The sequence below is a fragment of the Leptosomus discolor genome, chromosome 20 (assembly GCF_034619465.1).
Source record: "Leptosomus discolor isolate bLepDis1 chromosome 20, bLepDis1.hap2, whole genome shotgun sequence".
Classification (NCBI taxonomy): Eukaryota; Metazoa; Chordata; class Aves; order Leptosomiformes; family Leptosomidae; genus Leptosomus; species Leptosomus discolor.
Window position 1 is genome coordinate 9,810,740 of NC_141410.1, and position 15,396 is coordinate 9,826,135.

General features: G+C 40.6%; 1 protein-coding gene across 2 annotated transcripts in view; it reads left to right on the plus strand.

Annotated features, from left to right (window-relative positions):
* The window catches only part of PLCH2 (phospholipase C eta 2), an 83,112-nt gene that overhangs the window by 63,736 nt on the left and 3,980 nt on the right, over positions 1–15,396 (plus strand). Inside the window, exons 15-21 of one of the 2 annotated variants that reach the window (XM_086475957.1) lie at positions 787–969; positions 1,409–1,516; positions 1,702–1,826; positions 4,579–4,663; positions 5,193–5,339; positions 6,268–6,347; positions 12,987–14,046. In XM_086475957.1, coding sequence (XP_086332083.1) covers positions 787–969; positions 1,409–1,516; positions 1,702–1,826; positions 4,579–4,663; positions 5,193–5,339; positions 6,268–6,347; positions 12,987–14,046 — 1,788 coding nt within the window. The remainder of the gene's footprint in view (positions 1–786; positions 970–1,408; positions 1,517–1,701; positions 1,827–4,578; positions 4,664–5,192; positions 5,340–6,267; positions 6,348–12,986; positions 14,047–15,396) is intronic. The other variant, XM_086475958.1, reaches the window with a different exon arrangement.

The window sequence follows — 15,396 nt, forward strand, 5'->3', positions numbered from 1 at the left end:
TGCTGAACTAATTGCTATACAAAGACATTGAACAGTTTATGTTCTTATTAAAAGCTGGTTTTCATTTTTTCTCCTCCACCCTGAAAAGATTTTAACAGAAGAGCTGCGTACAATAAAGCTACACTATTTTGAAGTAGCTGACCACTTGCTATTCGGAATTCACAAAGTGAGTCTAGAGTTGTGTAACAGCTTCTGTAAAGGAGAAAAAATTGCTACAGGTAGTTAAGTAGTACACATGTGGTCTTTGCTAGCTTGTATAAAAGCTGCTACACAACACTGACATCCTGGGAAATAACAGAGGACTTAGTCGTGCTCTTGGGCAGAATGGTCTGAAGAGCATTTCAAGATGAAAGTTTAGATTTTTAAGTCAAAGCTGATGAAATACCAGCATTAAATTTCTGGAATACTTCAGTTCACTGTCTAAGTTTTCTGCATCTTATTTTGACAGAAATCAAGTTTTAGTTAAAAGTGTCAGAAAGAGAGAAGTGCTTGCCAGATAACATACTTTCCTTGAGAAAATTCAAAAAAGCCTAGTGAATTTTTTTTAAACTTCTTAATGAAGATTCAGGTCATTCATTATATTCAGCTTCATTTTCCCAACTATAGCTCCTCCAATAAGCACAATGATTTTGCTGTAATATAAGAAAAGCAGAGTTCCCTCTGAGTGGGATGTATTCAAATGATGCTTGATAGTTACGAGGAACTAGTGCTGTGTAGTTTTGAGTGCTTTATCTAGATAATAAATAAATAAATGAGACCTCCAATCTCCTCCTCTCCTCTTTGTAGTCTCTTCCAGCTGGCAGGTTTCTTCTTTCAGTGAAACAAAAGCCCACCAGATACTGCAGCAAAAGCCAGCACAGTATCTGCGTTTCAACCAACATCAGTTGTCCCGCATCTACCCATCTTCTTACCGCGTGGACTCTAGCAACTACAATCCCCAGCCATTCTGGAATGCTGGCTGCCAACTCGGTGAGCAGAAAGAAAACTTGTTTATTTTTATTTTATTTTGCGAGGGGTGTTTTAATAGGCGCTCTAGAGTCACTCCTTAAAACACTCTGAGTTCACTGTGCATCCAACTTTTACTGACAATTGAGTTGTCCTTGTTACTGTCTGTCTCGTTATCTAGATAAATTACCTCAAACCTGTGTCTTACATGCATGTAATTGTCTGATAATGGAAGTAAATTAACTTCTCAAATGCAAGAGAACTTCAGACTCTTTTGGAGAGCTTCTCTCCCTGAAGCTGTGATGTATGTTGTATAAGAGATTCTTTTTCATGAAAAATTAGTCTTTTTGCATCCAGGAAGTCAAATGTGAAAATGTATTTAGGCGTCCTTCCTTTAACTGGGTTCTACAAAGAATGTCGTTAACAGACTCAGTAAGTCATAAACTTTTTTTTTTTTCAATAGTTGCACTAAACTACCAGTCAGAGGGGAGGATGCTGCAACTGAACCGGGCCAAATTTAGTGCCAATGGGAATTGTGGCTATGTCCTCAAACCAGACTGCATGTGTCAAGGTAAGAAAAACAAGCACAATAAATGAGGCACTTACTGCATAAGAAGAGAGGGTGTGGGTCCTTATTACAGTTTGTTAAAAAATACATTTCTGATGCTAGAAGCAAATGAGCCAGAAGGTGTCTATACCTAAAGACATTCCCAAAATTGCACTACTTTCACATTATGTGACTACTTATTCTTGCAGGTGTCTTTAATCCAAATTCTGAAGACCCACTGCCTGGTCAATTGAAGAAACAGCTTGTTCTGAGAATTATCAGTGGTCAACAACTCCCAAAACCACGTGATTCCATGTTGGGAGACAGAGGAGAGGTATGGGACAGTCGGTGATTGTTCTTGTGTGTTGGAGAAGGTTTATTTCCATATTGGCTGGGCTAAGGATGAGGATTTAACTTCCTGCAGTTATCTGTCGGGAGACGTAGAACGTGAATAAGTTAGGTCATTAGCATCCTAGATCTTCAGGTAGTTTTCTTCACATCTAAGCATCACAGCAATGATTTGATGTTCTTCCTTTGATTGTCAATATGTGCCTCAGGAGAAGTAAAAAAGGGCCAACGAGCTCATCATGATGAGTTTCTGCTCACCACGGTACTCTGAACATCCTCCTTCCTCCAAAACACCCGTGCAAATGGAGCCAAATCAGTCTGTCTCTTAAAAAAAAAAAAAAAAAAAGTAGAAAACTGCTGAGCTTGTCAGGCAAGGCAAGCAGGGTTACTTGGGAGTCCTCCCCTCTGCTTGCATGAATCTGCTCCTGGTCCTCCGTTTAGCGCAGTGTTACATGTTTTCTTTCTGTCCTTCATTTTGGCTTCTGTTGTGTCTTTTTTGTGTGTGTATAAAACCCCTGGAGCGTCACTTAATGCAATATCAGACTAAAAGGAGCCAGATTTGCAACCTCTTGGTGACTTGTTAAAGAGGCTTTCTTCTGCATTTCTTGTGCTGTTTCTTGGGGTCGCAATGTCACCCACCATGACTTTATTAAATACTAGTTTTTAATGAATGCTAGGATGAAATTTTGTCGGAATTAAAATTTCCTTTTAGCCTTTTGCAATTAGAATCACACCTCTCAAACGAGTTCTTACATGCTTGAATTTTATATGAATGTTGCAATCTGCTTCTGAATACTCTTTCTCCACAGAACTCCTTAGGTGACTACATCGAACCAGGTAAACTTCCCTAAAAACAAACGCAGTAGAGTCATACTGAGGATTTAGTGAACCTATCTATGTTTTAATTAATTTATTTCCATTTCCATGTCTTTATTTCTATTTTTATTAATATCATGTACCCAACAGCATGGAATTTGTCCTAATTCAGATTGCACTCATTTCAGAAGATAAAGAATAATCTGTTGGAATGCTATTTTATCCTGAACAGTAGGGGAATTAGCTCATGTAGAACATAATCTTGGAAGAGAACTACCTGAGCCCATGAATCCAGTTCCCTACAACTGCGAACAGTCATGTTTTACGTGATTCCTCTAGAAGTGTCTGCAAAACATACGAACTTTCTCGCCATGTCAGGAGGCAACAATATGTAGAGAAATCAACATTGTAAAGATAAAATGCCTAAATAATCTTAAGAATCTTAATCTGCACCCGGGCTGTCCAGATGAAAATAGCTTGCAGTTAGTTTAACCCCGAGCAAGGGTTAGTTTAGCTTCCAGCCAAGCACTTGTAGGCTGGCTCATCCTGCCCAGTTTCCTGTGCTCCCTGATTTGATTGCTGTCAGTGTCTGACCGAAGTCGGGTGTCTACACTGCATAAGCCTCCCCTCAGAAATAAAAGCCAGGTTGAAAGCTACAGTAAGTTAAGTGGTGTTTAAAATTCCATGTTTCATTTTATACATTTCCTTTGCGTAACAAAAAGCAGGTATAAGACACGTGATTTTTCTTTAGTGGTAAGGTATTCATTCTGTAGGGACATGGGCACGAGGAACGTTTGTGTTTTAAGCATCAAAAAGGTTCTTCATTCTTGTCGAGATCACACTGGCTGTTTACATTCTTGGTGTTTGAAGGCAGTAACAAGCTTGTGGATTACAGGTACTCTTGTCATCAGTGCTACTTACTGGGAGCTGGATGGTGGATTTGAGTATCAGGTTGCTCTTTTAAATGACAGGTAATTGAATGGGTCCAACATCGGGTTTTGTATGAGCTGTGATTAATCTTTTAAAGCTGCCTGCCTTTTCCCACTCCTTGTGAGTAGGGATAGAGGTGTCACCCTGAGGCTCAAATCTGTCCAAACTTGTCATCCTTTCAGAGACCACAAGAGATACTTATACGCTAATTAAAAACCGTAGAGGTTCAGGCCAATGACAGGAATATCTCTGTGACTACCTGGTAGAATGTAAAGACTCTGTGCCAGGCTGGTCCTCCTCTATAAACCCCAGAATGTCCTTCCCATTGTTGCCGTCAGGGAACTTGTAATTCAGTGAAGGTTCACATTTAATTAAAAGAGGTCCCAACAGAGTCAAAGGCTTCCTAGTCTTAGGTAATTACAGCAGCCTTCGACAAGACATGCTTTAGTTTTTCAAGTTTGCATTCGAAGCAGACTTTCTGCCGGAAATGGAAGGCAGTAATAAGAGATGTTTGCCAGTCGGACAGAGGTAGAACTCCACCTCCCGTTTGTTCTGACCTTTGCCTTGTCCATTGTACCATGGCGACGCTGCGACTTTTAACAGATGATTCTCCTTGGGATTTTTTTAATGTTGCTGCTTTAGGACATACTTATCACAATGTCTGTTTTGAATATATTTAAAGCTTTTACTCAAATATCCACTAAATCAGAAAACTTTCATATGCAGACCAGTGTTAAAAGTTCATTTTAGAACCGAGAAATAGAATAGAACAGAGAAATGATCACAAATGCATACAACATGATTATTCTTAATTATGCATTTAGATGATTTAGCCAGAGATCTCTCATCAGCATAATAATCTGTTACAGAAAGGCTCAGGACCAGTAATTAACAACACAATAACGTGCAATGCCTGCATTGTAAAAGCCGTGTGCTAGAATTTCATCTTTGTCACTCTTTCTTTTCAATATTTGTTACTTTCTGTTTTGCAGATCATAGATCCATTTGTTGAAGTAGAAGTTATAGGCTTACCTGTTGACTGCTTCAAAGACCAAACTAGAGTAGTTGATGATAATGGTAAGATTATGTGGGGTTTAGGGGGTTTTTATGGCTGAAACATCCTCTTTCAGGCAAGTTTTGTTCATAAAGATACAAGCAGATGAAATTTGGTGCCTATTATGGCAAAGCACTGAAAAATTGATTTAAGCGTTCTTGATGTTAATCAGACCTGAGTCTTGAATTGTTCAACTGCGCTGGTGTAATGTTGTGAAGGCCTTGGCATAAAACAAATCGTTTGACTGACTTCTACCTGTGTATGAGAGAAGAATATTTTGAGCTTGCTGTGGTCAAAAAGAAGGCAGGTTGTCCAAACACCTGCTGAAAACAGGGCCAAATTTAAGTGAGATCCAACCCTGTTTCTTGCAAATTCTTGTGCTGTTGTATCTCCTGATGAAGTGAGTGGGAGTACTGGATTTTCCAAGAGCAATGACCAGACTATTAGGAAAACAAGAATGTTGTTGCAATTTAGTCATTCTTATGTAGGCAGTCTTCTTTCTTCTTGCATCTTGTGAATGAAATATCTAAAAGCTGATTCCTTCATTCCGAGGTTTTAACCCGATGTGGGAGGAAACACTGGTGTTCACAGTACACATGCCAGAGATTGCACTGATTCGGTTCCTTGTGTGGGATCACGATCCAATTGGGCGTGATTTTATTGGACAGAGAACAATAGCTTTCAGCAGTATGATGCCAGGTAAGACAGAAATGGTGAAGTCCCAAATCCGTTGGCTAGGACTTCTTTCTGTGATAACTGAAGCTGCAAATGCTGGATTAGTATGTGTGCATGTGTCTGCTGCAGAAATTTCTAGTTAGAACAAGAGACTGGGAGTTTGACCCTGAGTTCTCTACCTTGGTCCACTACTGACTTGTATGATGATGAAGACTAAATTAATTAACACTATGGGACTAGATTTTCAAAAAAGGGTAAGATTGTTAAGCAGGGTGGATAAATGTTGTGGGCTTGGAAGACTACCATACAGAATCTTTACTCCTGTTATCTCATACTGGTTTTTCCTCCATTTTTTCACACCAGTTTTTGAAAGACGCTAGAGTTTTGATTGGTCTTATTACTATCAGTAATAGTTTAATCTAGAACATAGTTATTCTAATGATGGGATCCAGGTTTTTAAATGCCATTTTCTGTTAGTTTCTTTACTTCTGTGTTCAATTCAGTCTCCTTTCACACTAAAGCTTCTTCTGTGTATGTTTTTCTTTTCTGTCAAGTAAAGAAAAAAGTTTGTGTTTAAGATTGAAGACAAACATCGAGTCTCAATAAAATGAACTTGGTTGAAAAGGTTGTAGTATTAGTGATGGACCAGGGAGAACGTTGTCAAGTATAAGTCATGGATTGACAGCAGCAATAATGGACACTGGAAAAAACAGGACATGGCTTTTTTTATAAAATAAAAGGGACAGAAAGAAATGGCAGTTAAGTTTGTAAGCGGTGTGACTCTTGGATAACTGAATGTGGCTAGGTGCTGCACAAGCCTGGATGCTTATTGCGGGGAGGAGCTGGGAAACAAATGGTTAATATCCTTTGCTGTTTACAAAAGGGAAGCCTCTAGATGCTCTTTCCTGTCATCTGTTTCAGCTCCTTGTCACCTTTGTGAACTCTGTTTCAGGTTACCGACACGTGTACCTGGAAGGTATAGAAGAGGCTTCCATCTTTGTTCACGTGGCTATTAATGACATCTGTGGTAAGGTGAGTGCCGCCGGGCGACGTCAGGCAGCTCGCGGGCGGGGTTTTGTATCGCTCTAGGGAGGCCCAGCGGGTGAAGGTCCAAGCCAACGTGTTTGACCAGATAGAGTTAAGTTTCACCTCTGTGATTGTCGTGGTAGCCTGAGATCTTTCTGAATGAACACGGAGATAAAGGCAGATCATAGGGGAAGTTATAAAAAGAGATTCTTGCAGTGCCTTTTTGAGGGAGCTGTCGGGGCAGGTTATTGCATTGCAGCGTGCACACGTTTATATAAATAAGAATGGGCCCATACAGTAAGGCCGCCCTGCTGAACAAAAGGTTACACACCTGAACCGTGAGTGCTTGCTGTCTGCAAAGCTTGTTCTAGAAAGGCTCTGTCTGCCTGGTGCTTTTGCATTTTAAATTTAATTAAATTCTTAAGGCTTATTTGCTTTGGGGTTTTTCCATAACAACACTTAAAATGCGGAGGAAAGATGATCCTGGTAATAGTTGTTGTACTTATTTTCACTTCTTATCTGTTATTAAGAGTGTATTAGCTTCACATGCAGGAAAAATAGCACTATCTGGCTGTTCTGTCTAAATTCCCATGAATAACTCCAAGCTGAAAGTAAAGCCCTAAATTCAAACTTTTCCCAGGCCAGCTGAAGATGAGATAGCTTCTTTCCTCGCAGTGCACTGGATTTACTTCCCTCTGTGGTATTAATTGCAATGAAATTCAAGTAGCTTACAGTGCCTTGAGAATCTCAAAAGCGGTTCATATCCCCTGGCAGCCAGAGGCTGAGCTGTGGTAGCAAGGTGTAGTGTCAGCACCGTGGCAGGAGGAGGCGGCATTGAATAGGCTGGAGCTGGAGTGCCCGTTCTTGCAGTACTCTGCAGGTGAGAGGGATTAAAACAACTCTTAAAAAGGAAAACGGCTTTTTAAACTGCTGGATTTTAATCTAAGCCTTTGTGGGATGAAACAGAGATAAATCCGAGGAAAGCTTCATTTTGTATTTTTAGGAAGAAGGGCTGTTTCTGGAAAGAATGTCACTTCAGACATTTTAGTTCCGTTCCTGCTTTTTTATTTGATCTCTGATGCAAAATGTTTAGACAGGTATAGCTTCATTCTGACAGGGCTAGGAGTCTTGTCTGAAACTCCCTGTGATGGCATTATGGATCTGTTTGAATTTAGCTTTATCAAGCAGCAGACTTTAGAAGATTCGGGTGAGAGAGAGGTGGTTGGTGTTGGTCTGAGCAGGACAGAGGAGGTGAGCAGTGTTTAATTTTGGACTATGGGGCCTGTCGCAGATAAAAGGCTAGCACGCAGGTCATGGTGAAAAGGTCATTTAAATCCAGGCTTCAGCGAAAAGTGATGGCAGGCTGAACATTTCAATGCCAAGATCTTTCCTGACTATATTTTTGAGTTCAAGGGAACTGTACAGGACGTAAGTCATGCCTGTTTTGACTGTGAGTAGGGATGCCATTGTCTCGGTAACCTTCCAGACACTTGCTGGACGCATGCATTGGCACTGATTCCAACAGCTTTAAATTTTGTCATGAGCTGCTTTGGAGTTCCTGTGTTCAGATCTTAAACAGTTCTATCAAACTCCCCGTGATTGTAACAAGAAAGTCAGATAACTCAGCCTTGGGCCTGAGGCCAGTGGGATTGAATTGATCTGATTAGTGACTGTGCCCCTCACCTATGTCCTTTAATGAAAGCAGGCATCTGTTTGCTGCTTCATCAGCAACTTCATTTGCAACTTCACCAGCTTCCATGTCACTGCTCTTGATAGCAGTGTTTCATGGAAGGGACAATGTTCGTAGTCTTTGTGAATGTTTTAAAAGTTTTCACCTCAAATCTTCTTTGGCAATATTGCAAGGCTTTATCTCCTTCTTAATCCTTACTTTGCCTAGCCTTTCGTACTTATTTGCTCTTATTGGCTTCTTCATGAGTAACTGGCTGGTGATAGTTATAATTTGCAGTAGGGCAACATGCCCATTTAAACTTTGGCAGCTGTTTTGAGGACGTTAGATTTTCCTGGTAAGTGTTTAAACAACTGAAAGGCCCTTGTGTATCACAGTGCCTCTTCCCTGTCCTTACCCACTGGCTCCCAATCTACTGCACCGATTTGGTTTTTTGATTGCTTTATTCCCTTTTCCTGTTCTCAGTCTATTAGACATCCCTTATTGCTGCTCATTATCATTTCAATCTCTTTGGGTGGGCTGGTGTTAAGATGCTGGTGCTGTGCACTGATGTGATTAAAATACAAGGATTTGGAAGGAAAGCTTGTATGTGGGAGGTGTGGGTGTTCAATTTATAATTTTTAATAAAAACTACTGAAAATATGGAACAACTATTACACAGCCCTTTCTGGTTTGGTCTCTCTCAATCATGTTCTGCTTTGATGTTTTAGTTAACATAGTTCTGTTACAACTAGAATTATTTCTCTGTTTCCCCTCTCTTAATTATGGGCAGAAAAATCACCAGTTATCAGCCTGGTTTTACCCATCCTTTATTAATCCAGATACTCTGATGTAAGCATTAACCTTTTGGGGCTTTTTTCTAAATGTAGATGTTCCACCTGCTCAATAGCTTGATGTTACTAAAGCAGAGTCTTAGTTGGGTTTTTTTCACCTTAACTTGTGTTTAACTGAAATCTCTTTTAGATCACACTGTCTCTTGGAGCTGCTTTTCTTTGTCTCTGTCCCTTCTGTAGTCTGTTAATGTACTGCAGAATTTCTTGTGGTTTGCTAGATGTGCATTTCTCTGAGATCCTCCCTCACTGTTATTTTGCCTTTACTCTGTCTGTTTGTGATTTCAGTGGGCTTCTCTATGTCAAAAAAGTCTACTTTTAGAAGCAGAGCATTTTTAGACGCCTTGAAGGTACCCCCTCCTGTCTCAGGGAGGTGTAGTGACCACCACCACACACCTGCATGCCTCTAACTAGTTGCTTCATGAGCATCAATGTTCCCTTAGTAGCATTTTGAAGCTCTTCAACTCATGTACCATGAATTGCGACATTTGACTTCTGTTGGGTCACTGATCAGCCAGAGAGCCCTCCATGTATGAAGCAGATCCAGGATAAAAGTCCTTCTGTCCCCCCTTTCTCTCTTCTTTGAGCCTCTACCTCTACTGGCTTTTCTCTGGTCTACTCTAATTCAAACCACTTCTTTCACGTGGAAAGAACGTTAACTGTGACTTGTTCGCTAAATGGTGGGAAAGCCTCTTGTGCTGTTTTTTAAGTCTGATTTAAAGAATGAAATAGCCCTATAAAAGCTGGACTGGAAGCTGAAAGCACATGTTCTGGATCTCCGTCAAAATGGCTCTCTTTTTTTTCTTTCCTTTATTTAAACTTTTTTTTTTCTCCCCTAAGTTAACCAAATTTGGTTTTGGGCTCTTGAATCACACCATTGATTCAAGCAATAGTGGCCAGCTTCACAAAGATGTGCCAAATGAGCTAGAATGATACCTGGGGCCCTGCACTGCGTGTCACTCATTCCATCAGTGCTTTGCTTTTATTTTTGTTGGATATTATTTGTGTGTGTGTACGTATGACAATTTTTTCTGGGTTTTGCAAATATTTGTTGTCTGATTTTTATAGCAATAAATTAATGTACTTGCCAGCTTGTCTCCATTGGAGCAGAAAGCTTTTTTCCCCTTTACTTCTTAACCAATGCATAATCTCATTTTGAAGCTCTCTAATGAAAGTGAATCCACAGTGATCCAAGCAGACTGTTCAATAGTGTGGCTCTCACGGAAGGTTTATTAATATTTAAATTACATTTTCTTTGCCTTGTATGGGAAAAATCAACCCCCACCTTCTTTGTCCTGTAGATATGTTTAAAGGCCATTTTAGATCTCTCTTTAGTCATCTCCTCCTCACACTGGATGTGTTTAACTGAACTTCAGTCAATTATAGATATAACGTTCCAAATGTTATTTTCACTGGGCTTTGTGTCAGACAAACCTTGATCCCATGTGCCAGATTGTGCAGGACACTTATGAGCAAAAGCAGCTTTTAACCCAGGCTCACTGTACAGTGCAGCCAATATCTATCCGTTAAGTCCTACAGAGCAAAATTTGGAATGTGTGAGCACGCACGCGAATATTTGGGGGTGAAAGATAGACCGTTGTAATTAAAATGAGACATTTCTGTGCCATTGTTTGGCACGGCAGAAATGTGACCTCACACGACACCACCGGGTAAAAATTGGACTGACAGCAAGTGCCAACAAGCGTGGAGGCTGATCAGGTTTTATCATGGGTTTCTTACTGTGCATTTCAGTCATAGGCTTATGCTCTATTTTTATTCATTCTTTATGCTACAGCCACTGAAGAGAGTCTGATCCAACTGGGAAATAAAGGGAGCAAAGAGGAGAAGTAGATTAGAAGGGAAATGCCTCTTGCTCTGCTTTAACTGATTTATATGTACGAGGCTCTACGCACAGAGCAAACCCAACATGCGCTTTATCAGGCATCAGCCTATTGCTTTAAAAGTTGGCAAGTACACCTGGAATGTTTACAGGAATGCTGAAATTCTCTGTTTCACTGAAATGGAAATAAATTGTATGATGGTGGGAGATTTATGATGGTGAATATGTATGTTTAATGCTTAAGTAAGTGCTGAAGCATATGAAGTACTGTATTATCACCCTGACTAACTGCGCTTGTTTATAGTGTGTTTCTTCAGTGATGAAAACGTACATGAGTGTCTTTGGATAAGTGTTGTATGGTAGGAAATTATCAGAATGTAATCACACAGGTAGAAGGCGAAATATTTGGTGATCATTTGTTGTGCATATAGTTGAAGTGCTATTCATGACAGTGCTCAGCTCAATTGAAGTGTAGATCTCGTTTATACTGAAAAAATATATTCTTACATCAACTGTTTATTTCCCAACGGTTCCTAAAGAATGTAAATCTCCTTTGAACATCCAATTTGTTATTAGCTGTTTTAAGTCAAGAATATTCTTTAGCTTAGGAGGTCACTAGCAGATGAATTCTGTAACTACCTGAAGCTGCATGACAAATATAATTATTTTAAAGAAACTCTTTAAAATTAACACCATTTCTATAGCTTGTTTTGTGTTTTGTTTTGTTTTTTTCTCCTCAGTTTCATCTTCTCATTTACTCAGAGCATTCAGTTTTGCTTCAGAGCTGAGACCTCTGTTCCGTGCCACAAATTTCTTGCCTAAAGTATGACTGCTAGTCACTATCTCCAGTTTGAGTCAGGAAAAATTAGGTCTAACAGCATCTGATGTCCAGTTCTGACTGAGTATAATGTTCTGCACAAAGCGGATATTTCAGCTCTGTGTTTCCAATTTAATTGAAATCACCAGCAATTCTAACTGGCCCAGTCCTGATGTCTTTAAGCTGACACAATTGCGGGTGATTTATTTTATTGAAAAACACGCTTACATTTTTTTTTTTTACCTGCTGCATTTTCCAGCTGGACTTCACTTGGGCAAGGCCCTGAAGCTAGTAATAACGCTTTTATGTAGCCTAAGCTTGCAGCATTTTAGGATGGTGTGATGCAGAAGCCTTGTTCAGGGTTTCCTGGTAGAGCACAGTTTGCTAGAAGATGAGTGCACAGTGCAGAAGAGGTTGTACCCATTTCTCTGTGGCCACTCAGAGGAAGCATTTATACCATGTATTTCAAATACACATGCTTGGGGTGCGAGGTTAGAAAGCTGGTCTTGGTACTCTCCTTCTCTAGCCAGTGGTGGTCCTTTCAGAGGTGGTTCAGCGCCAGAACTGTGGAGAAGTACTGCTGTTCTGGTTGGTGATTTTGGGAGTCTGGGAGACCTGCATCTGAACGTAACGAGGGGCTGGGGCTTGTTTTATGTTTTGTGTAATGATCCCGTAAACGATCAGGAGTAGAGCTGTGTTCATTTCCAAGTAGCATACATTCTTTAAAGACTTAAGTTTGCAACAAATCTGCAAGTCTCCTCTTATCCTTGGATTCCTGTAGTGGATTCCCTATGCCTCCTCCAGCTTTTGCAGTAGATCCATGTCATTAAACTGTTGTGACAGAATTGTTTTTAATCTGCACGTTGTGTTGGAAAACTGACCCATACCTCACAGAGCTTTGGTTTCAGAAACAACAAAAAATAAAAGAGATACAAACAACAAAACCCCAGAAACTGGTATTGCTAAAGAGGAAGCAGTCTGACTGCAGTCCGAAAGAGTCTGAAATGTGTGGCATTGTGAACACCTCAAGGTTTGTGGCTTTTAACACACACTGAGAAACTCTTCACCTTCCAGAATTAGATCCTGGTAGACTGAAGGATTTCCTTTTTTTTTTTTTTTTACTTTTCAATCTCTTATTTTTATGTTTATATTGTAAGTAGCTATATGCTAGTCAGAAAATTCTGCCAACTGCAGAGATAAGCCTGGTTGGGAAATTTAGTCTAAAAACATAGTTGAGCAAAAAAAGACATGAAAATTTGCAGAGCTGCTGTTACAGATTTTTTTCATTTTTAATCTCAGTCCTAGTTGTTGTTCAGTTCTCATGCTGATGATGGGAATACGGCGGGAGATTCTGTGTGTGCGTGCATATGTGAACCGATCGTTTGTGCATGAGTTCTTGTGCCTGAAGGAAGACACTTGCATTTTCTATTAAGGACTTTTCTTTTTTTTCTTTTTCTTTTTCATTTTCCAGACCAAACAAGCTCTAGGTCTAAAAGGCCTGTTTCTCAGAAATCCAAAGCAGGCCTCTCTGGACAGTCATGCTGCTGGTCATCTCCATCGCAAACACTCCTTTAGCAGCCACATCTTGAGACGGACAGCCAGTGCCCCCACCAAAAGCCAGAAGAAGAACAAGAAGGGCTTTCCTGAAATTGCTTTTGATACAAAAGACAACAGCTCTGAAGGGGCTGGTGAAGACCACGAAGTGGAAGCTGCCTCGCAGCCTCGCTTTGAGCAAGAGCCAGAAAGTCCTTCTCTGTCACCAGCTCCCCGAGATGGTGCCAGTGGGGAGGTACATGGCAAGGGGTTGAAAGGTAAGGCCCATAGTTCTCGTAAAGCCAAAAGCCAGAGTTGTGCTCAAGGGGGTGCTGCTTTCAGTGAACCCCTGCAGAGGTCGAACAGGGTCCGGCTTCAGGAGCACCAGAGCGAGAAGCAAAGCGTCTTTGCACGCTGTGCCATCAACGGCTCTGGTAGGATTGGAGTGGCCACCAATTGCATGAAATGCATGATTGGTTCCAAAGAAAGCCCAGATCTAGAATGCAAGTGGAGTGACCATCCCACCAGGCCTATTGCTAAAGATATACTTCACCGTGATCAGTATAGCAGTATCACTGGAGAAGAGAGGTTAGAGCTAAAGACCTGGGTTGTTAGAGGTCAGCCCAGGCGGCAATCAGATTTGCAGTCTTGCAGCAGCCCTGGAACTGCCGATGACCTGACAAGGACCACCCAGTCTTTTGTGAGCCCAGGGAAGAAAAATGTTGAATCTAAGTGTCACGGAATAAAGGCTCATTCCCGGCAGCGATGGCAGTGCCAATCAGGTGGCAAGTATGGAAGCACTGTCAACTTGGTTGCAGCCAGCAATGGCTCTATATCCTCCAACTCCAGCAGTCTAGAAAGCCTTGGAAGCCCAGAATTCCCCAAGCGCTGGTCTGAAACTTCTCGAAGGCAAGTGGGCACCCTACAGAGGGAAATGAACGCCTTGTTCGTTCAAAAATTGGAGGAAATTCGAAGTAAATCCCCTATATTCTTTACTGGTAAGACCAGATTTTCTTCACCCTTCTCCACCTTAGATCACATCATTGTCTCAGCTTCTGCGTAGCATCTTTTCTTAGAAGCTCCTGTGTGTTGTTTTGCTATCAAGAGCTTTTTCTTTATTTTTTGCAAGGACAGAGAAAAAGTCTGCATAATTTTTTTTTTTTTTTTTTTCCTAGACGTGTCTGGTTTAGATTAGTCCTTTCCATGCCCAGCTAACCATCTGCAGTAGTAAACCTGTCAATAGTCCGTGAATGTTTGAATTGTTTGTTCAGGGTTTTTTGTTTCTTGTTTGTTTTTCTTTTTTACTGAACGTGGTACGATACTAAGCAAATTTTAAGATCCAAACCAGAGCATTAAGTAGAGATTGAATATGGGAACCCCATATTAACAAACAATATTTCCATTATCAATATTTGTGTTTCACTGAGGGATAACCACATCAGAAATGATCTATAATGTGCACTCTGCTGACAATAAAACCAGTTCCTTCCTCAAAGAACTTGCAAAATCACTGCCATCAGTTCAGGGCTTACTGGATGGAATTCTCTAGTCTGGGTTGTTCAGGAGATCACGTTTTACACACATAGCAGACTGTTCTGGTCCTAAATGTATAAATCCCCAGTATGCAAACGTTTATAGATGTGCTTAATGTCATGTATATGATTTGACTGTGACCTGAGGGTACAGTTACACAACCTAAAGAAGCAAGGGGTGTGACCTGATGTTACTTGGCATCAGCCAAGCTGGCTGGAGTGTCAGCACTTCCCAATTGCAAAGTGCCATGTGTCCATCTAAAGGAAGGCTGCTTAACCTACAGCGTTTTATACCCGTTTCAAGCCAGAAAGACGCATGTGGTCGCTGGGATCATGTGGCTGGATCTTTGCTCACGAGCCGTATGTTTGTAAAGATGGAAATAGGAATGGAGGCGATCGAGGTGTATGCTTTAATAAGGAAACTGGCTTTTTTTTCCTCCTGATTTGACAGGGAGAGGGGAGGGAAAGGAAGAGATTTTGACAAGCTTTCCTCCGTGAATTGTGAAGAGGAAGTAAAGTAGTACAGCTTTTGTCTGCGACTACAAGAGCTTCTCTTCAAATCTCTCCCCCTTAATTGTCCAAGGAATTTGGACATTGGTGGTTACATTTTCAGGAACAATTAAGCGACTTTGCTTCTTAAAATGTAATCCCTTTTTTAGTAATAGATTCTGACTGCCCACCTATAGTGGGCTTCTTTGAAAGCCTCGTACAGAAATTTAAAATATTCTATTTGTTTGATCAATTTAATCTGGTTGTCTACAAATTTTTCTTTATTTCTCTTTTTTTATTCTTTTTTTACATATTTTTTCCAGTGTC